Raw genomic sequence first — 14,776 nt, 5'->3', positions numbered from 1 at the left:
TATGAACAGGAAAACCTCCAAGTTGGCAAGGACAAAAGTAACTTGGAGCTGACTTCATATTATATTTAATTCAGTAATGAACAATGGCTTTGTTTACTAAACAATTGCAGATCTTGATTGCAAAATCACTTCAACCTAAGGGGGGAAAAAAGCCTGTCATGACACACTTCATGGCAAATGTCCTTTTTCTGTTATTAATTAAACGATGATACAAGCCAATCCATGCCACGTCTCACTATTATTTTCTAAATTCTGTGCAAACAGAACCAGGCTTCAGCTGAAGAGACAGAGGAATGAAGAGCCTTCTGCTTCTACTTGTGCTCTTCACAGCGTTTTCTTCCGCATTTCCTACAGAACAAAAGATGGAAGATGAAGAAAACATGCACCTGGCTCAGGTACTGGCTCAATAAATGTTATTAATGACTATCAATAAAAAATTCATTTTATTGATTGTCCCGGGACTTAAAAAGACAGGAAATACCTACGAAAGAATCCTGAACTCTCTTGTGAGAAGGAGCTGCTTTTTATTTCCCTAGTTCCACGGACATCGAGGATCTATGTGTGGGGGTGGAGAGTGAGGGTGTGGGGTTGGGGAGACGCAGGGTTGCTACACCTTTGAGCAATGATAACAAGTGAAGAGCTGGTGAGCAGAGAAAGGGGACAGCCCTGCAGAAAATGGAGCTCCATATAAAGGTATTTTAAGCCCTAGTCTGTTTAGCTCAGTGGATAGAGCGTCGGCCTGTGGACTGAAGGATCCTGGGTTCGATTCTGGTCAAGGGCACATGCCCGGGTTGTGAGCTTGATCCCCAGTAGGGGTGTTCAGGAGGCAGCTGATCAATGATTCTCTCTCATCACTGATGTTTCTACCTCTCTCTCTCTCCCCCTTCCTCTCTGAAATCGATAAAACTATATTAAAAAAATTCTTTTAGAAAAAAAAAAGTATTTTAAGACCAGCTAGGAGGTGCCAAATACAATTTGGATCCCCTTATCCTTCTATGTATGAAAAATACACTACTTTGGAGATTCCCTCTAAAAATTAGTCCAGCTGGTTTGCCATATTTGGTTAAATCAATTAAATTTGCCAGATGAATAATCATCTATCTAGAATGTGTTTCAAAGAGACACTAAAATGAATGTCACAGTAAAAATGTCTAAGATACGCAATCATGTAACACATAGAAGAAGCTTGATTCTCTTCTGTGGGGGTTTGGAGTTTTATGGGTTGAGTGGTTTGGCCAATTCTGATGACACATGGCTCTACAGTTCTTGGAAATTGGAAAGCAGGGTGACTATTTCCTTTCCTCTTTGTTTCCTTCTTGTTTCCCTTGCTCCTTCCTTGTCCTCATTGCTTATTTCCCTCCTCCTCCCCCACTGCCCAAAAGGATTTCAGACAATTTTGTTTTATCCTGAGACGGAAATTTGCTTTCCTGTAGTCTGTGCCTTTTTTTGTCTTTTCGGTCAGGCATATCTCAACCAGTTCTACTCTCTTGAAATAGAAGGGAGCCATCTTGTTCAAAGCGTGAACAGGAGTCTCATGGATGGCAAACTTCGGGAAATGCAAGCATTTTTTGGGCTGACAGTGACTGGAAAGCTGGACTCAAACACGCTGGAGATCATGAAGACACCCAGGTGTGGGGTTCCTGATGTGGGTCAGTATGGCTTCACTCTCCCTGGGTGGACGAAACACAACCTCACATACAGGTAATTCTTCTGTCAACTTATTTCCCTCCAGTCCCAAGGAACAGGAATATCATCTCCAAAGAACAAAAATAATGATAGTTTATTTTACCGCACACTTCCTATGTGCACGGCGAGTCCTAGATTTCATTGATTTACCCTCCCAACAAACTGTGATGTAAGCACCACTGTTTTTACCACCTTAAGTACAGGGAACATGAGACCAAAGGTTATTTGCCATAGTCAAGGTTACCTAGCTCTTACCAGCACACTGGCTCTGGCAGGTGTGCCCTAAAATTCTCTAGCCTCTCCCACCTCCATATAAGTTCAGGATCAGATGCACTGCCATTTGATTTAGATGTTTGGAGGTACGGATGATGTGTGCTCAGGAGAAAATGGGGAGACCTTAGAGATGAGTGTGAGGCTGTCAAATCTCAGCTGGACCGCAGAGTGAAGTATGGAGTTTGCCTCCATGCACCTTAAAGACAGGGGCTGGCTTACTGGCAGGAAGAGGATGAAGTGCTCCTATGAGCTGAGATATAGTCAGTGGCCTTGACCATCGCTCTAGACCCCTCCTGGCTGGCCCTAAAAAGTCTTTCTGATAGTTCTTCCTTCATCTTCGTGAGTCTTAGGGATTGAGTTAAAAATAGGGTTTGCAAAATAGGTAATATAAACAAAAGGAAAATCTGCTAAGTAACTGAGTATTCATGACTCTCAACTGACACTCTTAACATACAACACATGCATGAGACTGATTTCCACAAGCCAACTGGGAACATCTCAATGCTTTTTAGAACATTTATAATACAGTCATACACACAGCAAACTCGTCCATGGGACGAATGCTTTCCCATTTAGAGTGTGATCTTAGGGAAGTCATTTAACCTCTTTTGAACCTTATATGTTAAAGTGTTATAACACTACCTGATTAATAAGGCAGATGAGAGAGAATTGAAAAAGTACTTTATTTAAATAGTAAAGTATAATACACGTGTAAGTATAGCAGCATACGCAAAGTCACTGCAGCATCTGATTCATAAGATAGAAATTATTTTCTTTTGTAGTATGCATGCATACATACATGTATAACCACCAACTGACATTTTTATGTTAATTTTTAAGAATCGTGAACTACACTCCAGATATGGCACGAGCTGATGTGGATGAGGCTATCCAAAAAGGTTTAGAGGTGTGGAGCAAAGTCACTCCACTCACCTTCACCAAGATTTCCAAGGGGGTTGCGGATATAATGATTGCCTTTCGGAACCGAGGTAAGCTTTAATATCGTGAGGAAAACATGGCTATTTCATCTCAAGGCTTTGAAGAAACTGACCTTTCCCCCCTTTGAATTTTGTCTCAGTCCATGGTCAGTGTCCTCGTTATTTTGATGGGCCCTTGGGACTCCTCGCCCATGCCTTTCCTCCTGGTGTAGGTCTGGGTGGAGACACTCACTTTGATGAGGCTGAAAATTGGACCAAGGATGGAGAAGGTAAGCCTAATTTTATTTATGAACAAAATTTTATTATTCTAGAGAATTCCTGAAAATAGTTTTTTAAGTAGTAGCTTTTTAATGGTCCAATTTTCTCACAAGTTTCCATATTTTCAGATGACTGGTGAAAGCATTCAATATCTATTCAGACAATTGTGCTTGTACAGTCAGAGCCTCAGCCACATAACACCTCATAAAGTTGCTAATCTTATTATAATCATAACATTCTCCACTTACTCATATTCATTTATACACCCACAATGCCTGAGGGTTCGCTCTGTGCCTGGAATTATGCAAGGTGTTGTGGGAACCACAGGATTGTACTAGAAAAATTCCAGGCATTCGGAGGTTCATGATCTGGCGGTATATAAGTTCTAGGCATATCTACCAGCATAGAAGGCAGAACATGCTGTAGAAGTCATCTGTGGGTGAGGATTTTAAAAAGCCTCTACAGACGTGGTAATTTTTAGTTAGTGATTGAAGGATGGTGTGTGTGAACTCGTGGCTCATAGAAGGTCTGTTTACAAGCATGAACTTCCTCTTCAAACTCTTACCCATCTGCTAACGAATTAGAAGCTAATCTTTACATTTGATCCATTCCTTCAGAACAAGCGTTTGATTTTATTTCTCTTAAAGGGCCTCCCTGCCACTAAAATAAGGGATATTTTATTACTTTTTAAATAAAAAAACAAAACTTTACTACACAAAAAGCATGTGCATCAAACAAAGGAGCTCAGGAGACTTTCCCCACTCTTTTTTTTTTTTTTAAATCACTGACAGCAGTTACCTGGGAGCTGGTATCTGGTGTCTAGGGTCCCAGGAAAGCAGGGGCCGTGGCTCTGCTGATGGGTGGTATACATGCCACAGTTCAGTTCTGACCAAGTAACTCCAGATAGTTTGTATGTCGGTTTTATACTTTCTGCAGAACTGAAAGCCAGTGGCTCAGTATGGTTTATGGCCACTCACTGTAATGCAGTTATTCCTCCAAGCGCTAGTGAACAAGCGGGGTAAAAAAGTCAGCGCATGGCTGGACTTCAGGCACCAGGGCAAGTCTAGAGTCGGTTGCTTCCATTGCCACAAAGGTTAGCATCACAGACAAGTGGGTGAAGGAAGTAGGGTTGAATGGGTCATGTTGGTTATGTATCTTCTGCTGAGACATGTCCCAATATTTCTTTGGATTTTCCCTAAAGGCAGTATGAGTATGTTCAATAGGTAATATCCTAGTATTTGCCAAAATCAGCATGACTCCCAGGATTTACTTTCATATCTAGAGGCAGAGATTAGTCAAAGATTTCACCACCGTTTCATCACTATTAAGTCCAATATTTAGTAGTAATTACTATGACCCACAGTGCTATAAACCTTCTGCCAAGAGGGGTGGATTATTAAAACATCCAAAGAGTTCTGGGCCCCATGTTGGCAAAACTTGCTTGAGCAAGCCAGGGAATAAATAGAGCCCTCCACCAAGTTCTGGGTGTAGAATCAAGCAACAGTACCCAAATAAATGGGCTGCTTCTTAACTACTTTATTATATTCTTCAAGGTATAGATTGTAAGTCCCAAGGAATCCAATTGTATGTCTTGTAGCTCACTGACATGAAAGGGAAAATATCTTCCCATTCTCTAATAAAAACAACAACAAAACCCTCATGCAAATGTAATCTCCAATTACATTGGGATTTTTAAATAAAAAAATTGGCAATAATATATGCTATATGATTACCTGCTTGATTGAAACATGTAGGGTCTGTCTGTGGGAAAGGTGCTAAAGTCTTAGTATCACTTGCCTAAGAGCAATAGACAATAGTCATCTGCTAATCCCACTGCTTCTTGTAGGAAGAACAAGTCATTACATGATAATAGCAGAGGGACAAACCTATAGCTCATAGAGAGATTTTCCCAAGAATCTCCTAAAGCCAGGCCTGTATGTGAATGTGTATGTGCTACACAGAGACGTGCACTGAACACCTGAACAGGCTCTTTAGATGCTACTGGTGCACAGTGTTGTGATGTGGAAAGAGCAATGGTCTGTGGTTTGGCAGCCCTTGGTCTCTTTTAGGGCTTCCCATTTACTTACTACCAGAGGGACCCTGGGCATCTTGGTTAATTTTCTTGTGCTCTGTTTATTTATCTGTAAAATAAGGCTGATAATGCCATTCTTGTAGGAAGATGACACAAGTACCTGCAATCCAACACCCTGCAAAGCACTTGCCCATTGTGAACATTCAAAAGGTGTTTGACATTGATGATTATTAGTATTGACGGTAATGATGATTTATTTCCAGGCACAGGAAAAAAATATTCACAAAGGTACCAATGTATAATGCAAATTTTATCTAGTTGCATCTCCAAGAAGACTGAGATGTTATCCTTTTCCTACCGTATCATACATCCTGTAACATTTTCAGCACATGATAGATGCTCTACACATATTTGATAAAGGAAGTCAACATCCTCTCTGGCCCAGGCTCTGTGATAGAAATGGAGTATGCAATAGTGGATAAGACACAATCCCTGACCTCCAGGGTTTACAATCTAGGGAGCACACACTATCAAATGGCAATTCAAATCAGTATGGTCAACATACGGATAAAGGGAACTATGGGAATGTAATAGAAGCACATCAAAGAAATTCATCCAAAGACAGATAAAGAAGTCAGGGGAGGAAGTGACGTCCAGTCAGAGACCTGAAGGCCAAGCAGGAACTCTGAAGGCAAAGTGTAGTAAAGAGTGCTCTAGACAGAATAATCCAACCAACTGAAGTGTTAGAACTGCAGTGGAAGAGAAGGATAAAATGGTGAATAGGATTCAGTTTATAGAGGGTCATGAAAGCCAGGATAAAGGTTTGGACCTCATTTAGATGACCTGTGTTTTAATTATTTTTTCAGTTGTTTGTCCCATTCCTTGTCCAGAAGCAAACCCTGTGATATCACCAGCCAGACAAGGGCAACAACAACATCAAGAGCAGAAAAGCATGAAATGCCATGTAATAATCCTTTTGCCATTTCATGTTCATTTTGTGCAAATATCATTGGACAAGGCTCCATCACGAAAGGCTCAGCCTTTTCCCTAGGATCCACAGGCTTAGTTCTAAGTCCAGAGGCAGACTCTAATATTTATAACCCTAAGGACTACTGACAGAGAAGTAAAAAGGCAATTCCACCATGCATAGTAAGATTTCCGGTCTGGAGAAGTACAGAGTAATATGGTCTTATATAAGAGGTGTAGGAAACGATTCTATAAATACCTGCATAGCCAGCAACCATTGTTAAGCACTCACTATTGATAAGTTTTGCAGTCACCAGGAATAAAAGATGGTTAAGACATAGTCACTTGACTGAAAGATTCACAGCTTGGTGAAAGAAATAGACAATTGCTGACCCTTAATGCACTCTGCCAGAATTAGGCACTGAGTCTATGGAAGCTCAGAGAGGTACATTTAACTCAACCTGGGTAGGAGCTGAGGGGATAAGGGAAGTGTCATGAAGGAGATAGTTTTAGAGAAATAACTAGGATAGCTAGGTAACAAGGGGGTAGGAGAGGTAATATTCTAGGCAGAAAAAATGAGATATTAAGACATTGAGATTAGAAAGAATGTAGCATAGATGAGAACTGCAAATGATTGAACATGGCTAGCTCATGGAATATGAAAATAAAATATGAGCCTGGAGAAAATGCAGACACTAGACCTTCCTAGTGAAAGCCTATATGTGAAGGTATTTGGACTTCACCCTACAGCCAATGGAGAACCTCTGAAGAATATGAGTAGAAGAAACAGCACATATAGCATAGCCTAGCAACAACCAAAGCTGGCAATTTCAACCTTTTTTAATACTATCCATTCCCGAGACACTTGATTTCTGCCATTTGCTTACTTTGGGTTGCATTTCTCCATGATATGACTAATACCACTGATTAATATTGAAATATTTCCCATATAAATGATGATGCATATGTTACAAGAATTAACCGCTATAGGGAAAACCTTTAGTTACTTCCTAGTTTCAGGTGTAACCATTCTCCTGTTGAGTGACTCATGTACTCCTGTTTTCCCTGTTTTTGTTAAGGATTCAACTTATTTCTTGTGGCTGCTCATGAATTTGGCCACTCACTGGGGCTCTCTCACTCCAATGATCAAACAGCTTTGATGTTCCCAAATTATGTCTCCCTGGATCCTAGCAAATACCCACTTTCTCAAGATGACATCAATGGAATCCAATCCATCTACGGTGAGCAACACCATAAATCTGAGTATAATGTGAACTAAATAGGAAGGTTTCTAGAAGGAAGTTGAGAAAATCACTTCTTGAAATACTATCATGAAGAAAATATTCAGTTGGGTAAGATCCTCCTGTAGTATTTCCACATGCCTTCTTAATTCTGGTATTTCTTTTCTCATCAAAGGGGGTCTACCTACGGCACCTGCTAAGCCAAAGAGACCCACTGTACCCCGTGCCTGCGACCCTGATTTGACTTTTGATGCTATCACCACTTTCCGCAGAGAAGTAATGTTCTTTAAAGGCAGGTAAACCCATTCCCTTAAATACCTTAACTTTCTACGAAGATTTTTCTATTCAAGAGATTTGGGGATAAAGAGGGAGTCATGAGCATAGCAAGAATGTGTGCCTTTTACTTTCCATTTTATAATTGCGCATACTGTCTGAATGTTTTTCTATGTGCATATATATCTTACTTGTTTGATAAATTGATTTTTAAGGTCTTTAAGCAAATTTTTAAATTTCCACTGAAAGTCAGCCTTCAATGATATTTTAGCTAAAATAACACACCAATCTCGCGGCCTGTTGGAGATGACTTATAGCATTTCAGGATCCAATTGTTAAATTTTCAGGAATTTTGTAAACCAGTTCACATCGCTTTGGTAGCTTGAAACTGGCCATGGTTAGAGTATTTACACCCTGCAATTCAGAAAGAGATAAAAATTAGATCTTTTTCCTACCTGTAGATCCCAATGTTATACTCATATCAGCAGGCCATTCCTTAATGTTACAACAACAAAGTGTTAACTGTAGTAGGAAATCTCTGTGTATAATTTATTGGGCATAAATTGCAGCATGATGTGCCAGTTATGTATACCAGGCCTGTTTTCAGAAGAAAGTATAAGGACATACACCATCTAACAAGACATGGGACAAAAAGAAAGAATATTTGAAATCATATTCTTTCCACCCATGACTATATAGCACTGTAATGATATGCTCCTGAAGCAGAGGCGAGAGACCACGTGGCAGGGGAGGGTTGCCAGCATGGGAAGGGGAATAGAATATAAGGACTTTTCAAGTCTCATTCAGAGAATCAGAGCTTTCCAGAAGGGAAAATCTGTGGAAATACTTTGCAATGCCCACAATAATGTTCCTTCATTCTAGCAAACATCGGCACCAAAAAGTTCTTAGAGTGCTTGGTGTTGGCATGTTGGGTATTTCTGCTTTGGCAAAAATGAGGCCAGTGAGCACTCCAATTTGGGTAGTAAATGAATTAAACTCCCCAAAACATTGAGTACTATTTATGAGGATTCCATGAATAGTTTGCTACTCTATGTACCCAAGAGAATGAGCACAAAGGCATGTCCTGACCTTGTAGTCCAAAGGGTAGAATTGAACTCACAGCCACCTAACTTCACTTAGGGAAATTGTACTGAAGCTCTAAATTATTTGTGGAAGATACCAACCAATTATATAACATCCAAGCCTCAGGTTAAAATATTCTCATGGACCCAGACATACATAGGCTGTATAGAAAGTGTTTTTTGTTTAACACAGGTACCTATGGAGGATCTATTGTGATATCACCGATGTTGAATTTGAATTAATCTCATCACTTTGGCCATCTCTGCCAGCTGATATTCAAGCTGCATATGAGAACCCTAAAGATAAGATTCTGGTTTTTAAAGGTAACTTTTCCCATCATCATTCCCTTCCCCCCATGAATGCCTGTACTTAGGTTTCTGTCATAAAGAGTCCAGGGATTCTCCATTAGCTGGGAAGATAAACACTACCCAGTTGCACAGGAGATTTAAAAAAATGGTATCAACAGTCTTTTTTTCTGCCAAATAAAAGTAACCCATGTCTTTTCTATATTCCCTTTTTACTAAGATTGCCAAATTTGGCAAATAAATCAGAGGATGCTTTAAATTTCAGATAAAAACAAATAATTTTAGTATAAGTATGTATTGCAATATTTTGGATATACTTATACCAAAAAAATAGTCATTGTTTGTTTGTTATATTTAGCTGGTATTTTATATTTAATCAACAACAACCTCCGGTGTTTACCTATGCCACCATCTTGGTCAACAACCTTACTTTTTCTAAGGACTTGTTCAGATTACTTGCCAATGAGAACGCTTGAGTGCTGAAATTTAGCAGAATGTGTCCAAACACACTTGATTGTTTTGTCAGAGTTAGAAAAGCAACCAATACGGTGAAACCAATTGACATGGGTAGGCACACTCTTAACTATAGGTATATGTTATTTGTGTAATATTAATGATACAAGTAGCTAAAGAAAGTGGTAAGAATAAATGGAGATGTAAGATTACTAAATCTCTAAGCATTAAAACTTAATTTTTTTTTCAAACATCTTAAGACATCTATTTCTGGTTCTAGAAAATAGATCATAAGAGAATCACTTCCTCTCTTTCTAGATGACAGTTTCTGGATGATCAGAGGATATGCTGTTTTACCAGATTATCCCAAATCCATCTATACACTTGGCTTTCCAAGATATGTAAAGAAAATTGATGCAGCTTTCTGTGACCACAGCACAAGAAAAACCTACTTCTTTGTGGGCATTTGGTGCTGGAGGTAAGTTTATTCTGGAGAAAAAACAATCACATAGCATCACTTTAGCACAAGCAAAAATAAAACTAACCGCCCTAACTGGGTTGGCTCAGTGTATAGAGCGTCGCCCTGCAGACTGAAGGGTCCCAGGTTCGATTCCAGTCAAGGGCATGTACCTTGGTTGCGGGCACATCCCCAGTAGGGTGTGTGCAGGAGGCAGCTGATCGATGTTTCTCTCTCATCGATGTTTCTAACTCTCTATCCCTCTCCCTTCCTCTCTGTAAAAAATCAATAAAATATATTTTTTAAAAAATAAAAAAAAATAAAACTAACCTATAGTCTTCTTAAAGTGAATTATGTTGAAGGCAATTTCAGGTGGATAACATTTATCAAAAAATGTGTTAATGAGCCCAAAGGTCTTTCCCCCACTTAAAAAAAAGTAAAGATAATATAAAATAATAAAGCTGGTGATGTCACCCAACTTGCTGGTGGCACAAAAATATTTAATCAAATCTATGAGAGCTTCAAGCTGAACCCTTACTTTAACATTTTCTGGGAATAGCATCAGTCTGACAAATGATGTGGCTTTTTCCCCCTCACCAATTCTTGTTTTCAAGACACTGTAAACAATTCAACCAAACATATTGTTTGCCTTATTTTGTTGTTGTTATCCTCACCCAAGGATATTTTTTTCCATTGAGTTTTAGTGAGAGTGGAAGGGAGAGAGAGAGGGAGGAAGAGAGAGTGAGAAACATCAATGTGAGAGAGACACATCAATTGGTTGCCGCCCACACATGCCCCAACTGGGGCCAGAAATCAAACCTATAGCCCAGGTACATGCGCTTGACCAGGAATCGAACCCTCGAACTGACACTGTAACCACTTAGCAACCACAGCCAGGGCCTTTGGCATATTTTTTAATATTGATCCAATTAGTTTTCCTCTACTAGGCCTCTTTATCTCCACATCCCTGCTTGACTTCAAGTTGGGCAGTAGATGAATTAAGCTCCTCAAAACAAAGAATCCAAAAACACTTTTCAAATCCATGTATCCAGGTATGATGAAGTGACCCAAACCATGGACCGAGGGTACCCACGGAGGGTGGTAAAATCCTTCCCAGGAATTGGTTTCCGGGTGGATGCTGCTTTCCAACATAAAGGTAAGCATCAAGGCCTAATCTCCTAGGACAATTGGAAGGCTTTATTGACTGTAAAAGAAGACAGAAAAGACTTCAAAGGTTTCAATTTTAACATAATTTTACTACTCTCAAGAACATATGGTAATAAACTTTAAGCCTGTGGGCAACATCACAAACTGAATCAGTAAATCCTGAATTATATTCTCTGCTGTACCATTTCGAATCTATGTGAATAGGACCAAAATCAGTTTTAATTATCTTTGATCCATGATACCCCCTAGCAGACACTCCCTGAAGAGTTTTAAGCATGAAAAATAACTAAGCACATAAACCGAACAGCGATTCTCGAACTATAATGTACATAGTTCAATATGCCCAGTTCAGGTGTGTGAAACTACAAATTCTCCAGAGTTTTGAGGCCGTGGTACTGTGGCAGATACCCAGGAATTTACAGTCTTCAAAGAACCTCAGGCAATTTAATGTACTAGTCCAGCTACTAGTGTTTCCAAGACAATGGCCCAGACCATGGAGTAAACAGGAGTCCAAAAATGTTTGTGAGTGACACAATCTTTATTCCAGCGACATCCAACACAGAATCACAACACCTAAAATAGATAAAGTCAAACAACTCTACGAAAATGAGGAAACGGGACCAAAGTCCATACCCACAGGGGCCTTCTTCTCCCCCTCACACTCTTTAGACACATACTTTGCAAACCTCGGCATAACCCAAAAGTCTGGCTAGAAAGGTAGTAACTCCCTTGAAATTCATGTTTCACACCTTAACTTCTTCCTCAGGGAAATAAAAATAATAATATTTCTCATGTGATACTAAGAAAGTAAAATGTATCTATATAATTACACAAGTTTGTTTTCTCTGCATGATGTTCAATTATTTTATTCTGCATTCATAAAATTAAGAAGTATGGAACCATTGTTTAGTTTTGCAAGATAACTAATCATGATTCTCTCTCTCTAGGATTCTTCTATTTCTTCCGTAGATCAAAGCAATTTGAATATGATCCTAAGGCAAAGAACATTACCCGAGTGCTGAAACCCAATACTTGGTTTCGATGTAAAGAACCACTAAACTCATCATCTGATTTTAATACCAGTGAGGAAAAAGTACATTCAGGAGGAGTGGAGATATTTTATCAGAAGAATTTAAACTTGCTTATTTTCAGTATTGCTCATGTGCTGAAAGAAATCTACAGTTATTAAAAAAATTCACAGACCTGAAATAAATCTCAAGAGGTCTTTTAATCTGAATTTTGCTTCAAAGTAAAATAAAACTATTCTTTAACATCAAGTTGCCAGTCCTAGTTCTAAATATCTATTGGACAAAGATGCAACAGCCATTTTGTGATTCTTTTTACAGAAAGTTATTATGTATAAACAAAATTTTCTCTGTGCTTTAAGCCCATTTTATACTTTGTGGACTTGGAGAAATAAACCATGTGTCTTACAATAACTAAATACTGGAGACATGTATTAAACAAATCTTTATTATTCTGTTTTTTTCTGGACCTTTGTTGCTGAAGAGGCCCACTAAACTTCATCCCTTGTCCCTATCCACATTCTGAACCCACTGAGAAATACCGTACATTTGGGAGAGAAAAATACCACCTTTATTTGTTATGAAGCTTATATTGGAGAATGGGTCTGTGGTCAAACAAATTCTTAACATCTAATTCTAGAATGAGGCATACTTACCCACAAGCCGTAGGAAGAACTTGGAAGCAGTAGGCCTCCCTAAGAATGTGAGGTCCCTCTAGGCTGTGTGGAGCCCAAGGAGAAAGAAACAAAGATGGAGCTCATGGGCCCAGTTTCTACTCCGAAATTCTCCAAATAAACTATTCCACCTCTCAAAGCAAGGAGAGCCTAGAGAGATGCAGAATCATTACACTAGAGGTGAGCCCCCAGCAGTTAAGAAACTAACAGGAGTAGGAAAGCAGTGTTCCCTCCAACCCCCCGAAGCATAGACCAATGCATTGAACCATTCCTTCGAGAATTTGAATTCAAGATTTTTGCACACTTTTTTAATATAAAAAAGTGTAGAGCATTTCTCCCTGTGTTTGAGGTATACTGGTATGGGTCACCTAAACCTAAACCTATATGTGGGAAGTTCCTGCCCTCTTTGTTAGACCAGGTATTTGTTGAGTTTCTAAATTCTTATGGTTAGGTTTTACCTTTAAACTCGTAAAGCTACATGCTCAGCAAAGCTCTTCTTACATTTTCTGACCCAGAAGATGGGAGGTTGTCAGTTGAACCTGATTCTGATAAGGTAATAGACTAAGCAGGTGTCAATGGATAAAAAAAATCTCAGAATTCGTACAGCCTTTTCCCCAGCTCACAAATTTTCCCTTGAGTTCAGTGTTCCTAAATCCCTAAAAGAAAAGGGCAAAGAAAAGAGTTACTATATATTTGAAACAAAAAGTAAATGTTAGGAACTACAGCTTAAAGCCTAGCAGGCAGTAAATAGTAGGCTAGTCTTTGAAAAAAAAAATAGTGCTAGAATAATCAAATATTCATACACATAAAAAGAACCTCAACCTTCCTTTACCCTGTTCACAAAAAATTAACTAAAAATGGGCCACATGCCTCTAAGTAGAAAAATAAAAAATATAAGACTTCTAGAAAAAATATTTTTTTAAAGAATAGGTGACCCTTGGGTTAAGCAAAGATTTTTAGATACAACAAACAAAGCCATGAGACATAAAAGGAAATATTAACAAATTAAACTTCGTCAACACTTAGAACACTTGCTCTTAAGAAATATGTTAAAAGAATAAAACAAGCCACACACTTAATGAAAACATTGTAGATACATACGCACTTATAATACAAAAATAAGAAAAGCAGCTCAACTTTTATTTTTTAAATATGTTTTATTGATCTTTAGATAGAGAAGAAGAGAGATGAAGAGAGAAAAAGAAACATCGATGAGAGAGAAACATCCATCAGTTGCCTCCTGCACACCCCCTACTAGGGATTGAGCCTGCAACCTGGGCATGTGCCCTGCCTGAGAATAGAACCAGTGATCCCTTGGTACATAGGACGACACTCAAACCAGTGAGCCACACCAGCCAGGTTCAGCTTTTTTAAATAGCCAGAATATTTGCTATGTGAGTGACAAATAAGCACACGAAAAGATGCTCAACATTTTTATCATGAGGAAAATGCTAATAAAAACCACAATGAGATACCACTACATATCCACCGGATGGTTAAAATTAAAAAGACTAAAAACACCAAGTGTTGACAAGACGTAGAGTAATTGGAACCCTCTCGGAGTGCTGGTGAGAATGATATAGTCACTTTGGAAAACAGTTTGGCCATTTCTTATAAAGTTAAATATTTATCAACCCTGTAACCCAATGACCTCACTCCTAAATATTTATCTAAGAGAAATGAAAACATGCTCACATAAGTTGTTGTCATACACATTATGATAGCGTTATTTATGATAGCTGGAGCCTGAAAACAACCCAAATATCTATCAGTTGGTAAATGGATAAACAAACTCTGGTACATCCAAGTAGTGAAAAACTATTCAATAATGAAAAGCAAGAAATGATTGATACATGCAACCATATTAATAAATCTCAAAAGCATTATGGTAAATAAAAGAAGCCTGAAACAAAAGACAATATATCAGATTATTGCATTTACATGA

The 14,776-nt window shown here is 38.7% G+C and overlaps 1 protein-coding gene across 1 annotated transcript; it reads left to right on the top strand.

Moving 5' to 3' along the window:
* Positions 1-293: 293 nt before the first annotated feature.
* Positions 294-12,321, top strand: MMP27 (matrix metallopeptidase 27; the record flags this gene model as incomplete). The annotated part of the gene is made up of 10 exons (XM_081098760.1): positions 294-395; positions 1,463-1,701; positions 2,800-2,948; positions 3,038-3,166; positions 7,233-7,394; positions 7,570-7,690; positions 8,943-9,073; positions 9,827-9,986; positions 11,018-11,121; positions 12,080-12,321. 10 exons carry the CDS (start codon positions 294-296, stop codon positions 12,319-12,321), a joined length of 1,539 nt encoding a protein of 512 aa, XP_080954886.1.
* Between the last annotated feature and the right edge of the window lie 2,455 nt (positions 12,322-14,776).

The sequence above is a fragment of the Myotis nattereri genome, assembly GCF_964212035.1.
Source record: "Myotis nattereri genome assembly, chromosome: 9".
NCBI classification, from domain to species: domain Eukaryota; kingdom Metazoa; phylum Chordata; class Mammalia; order Chiroptera; family Vespertilionidae; genus Myotis; species Myotis nattereri.
The sequence above is the reverse complement of the archived record's forward strand: the minus strand, read 5'-3'. Positions and strand labels throughout refer to the sequence as shown.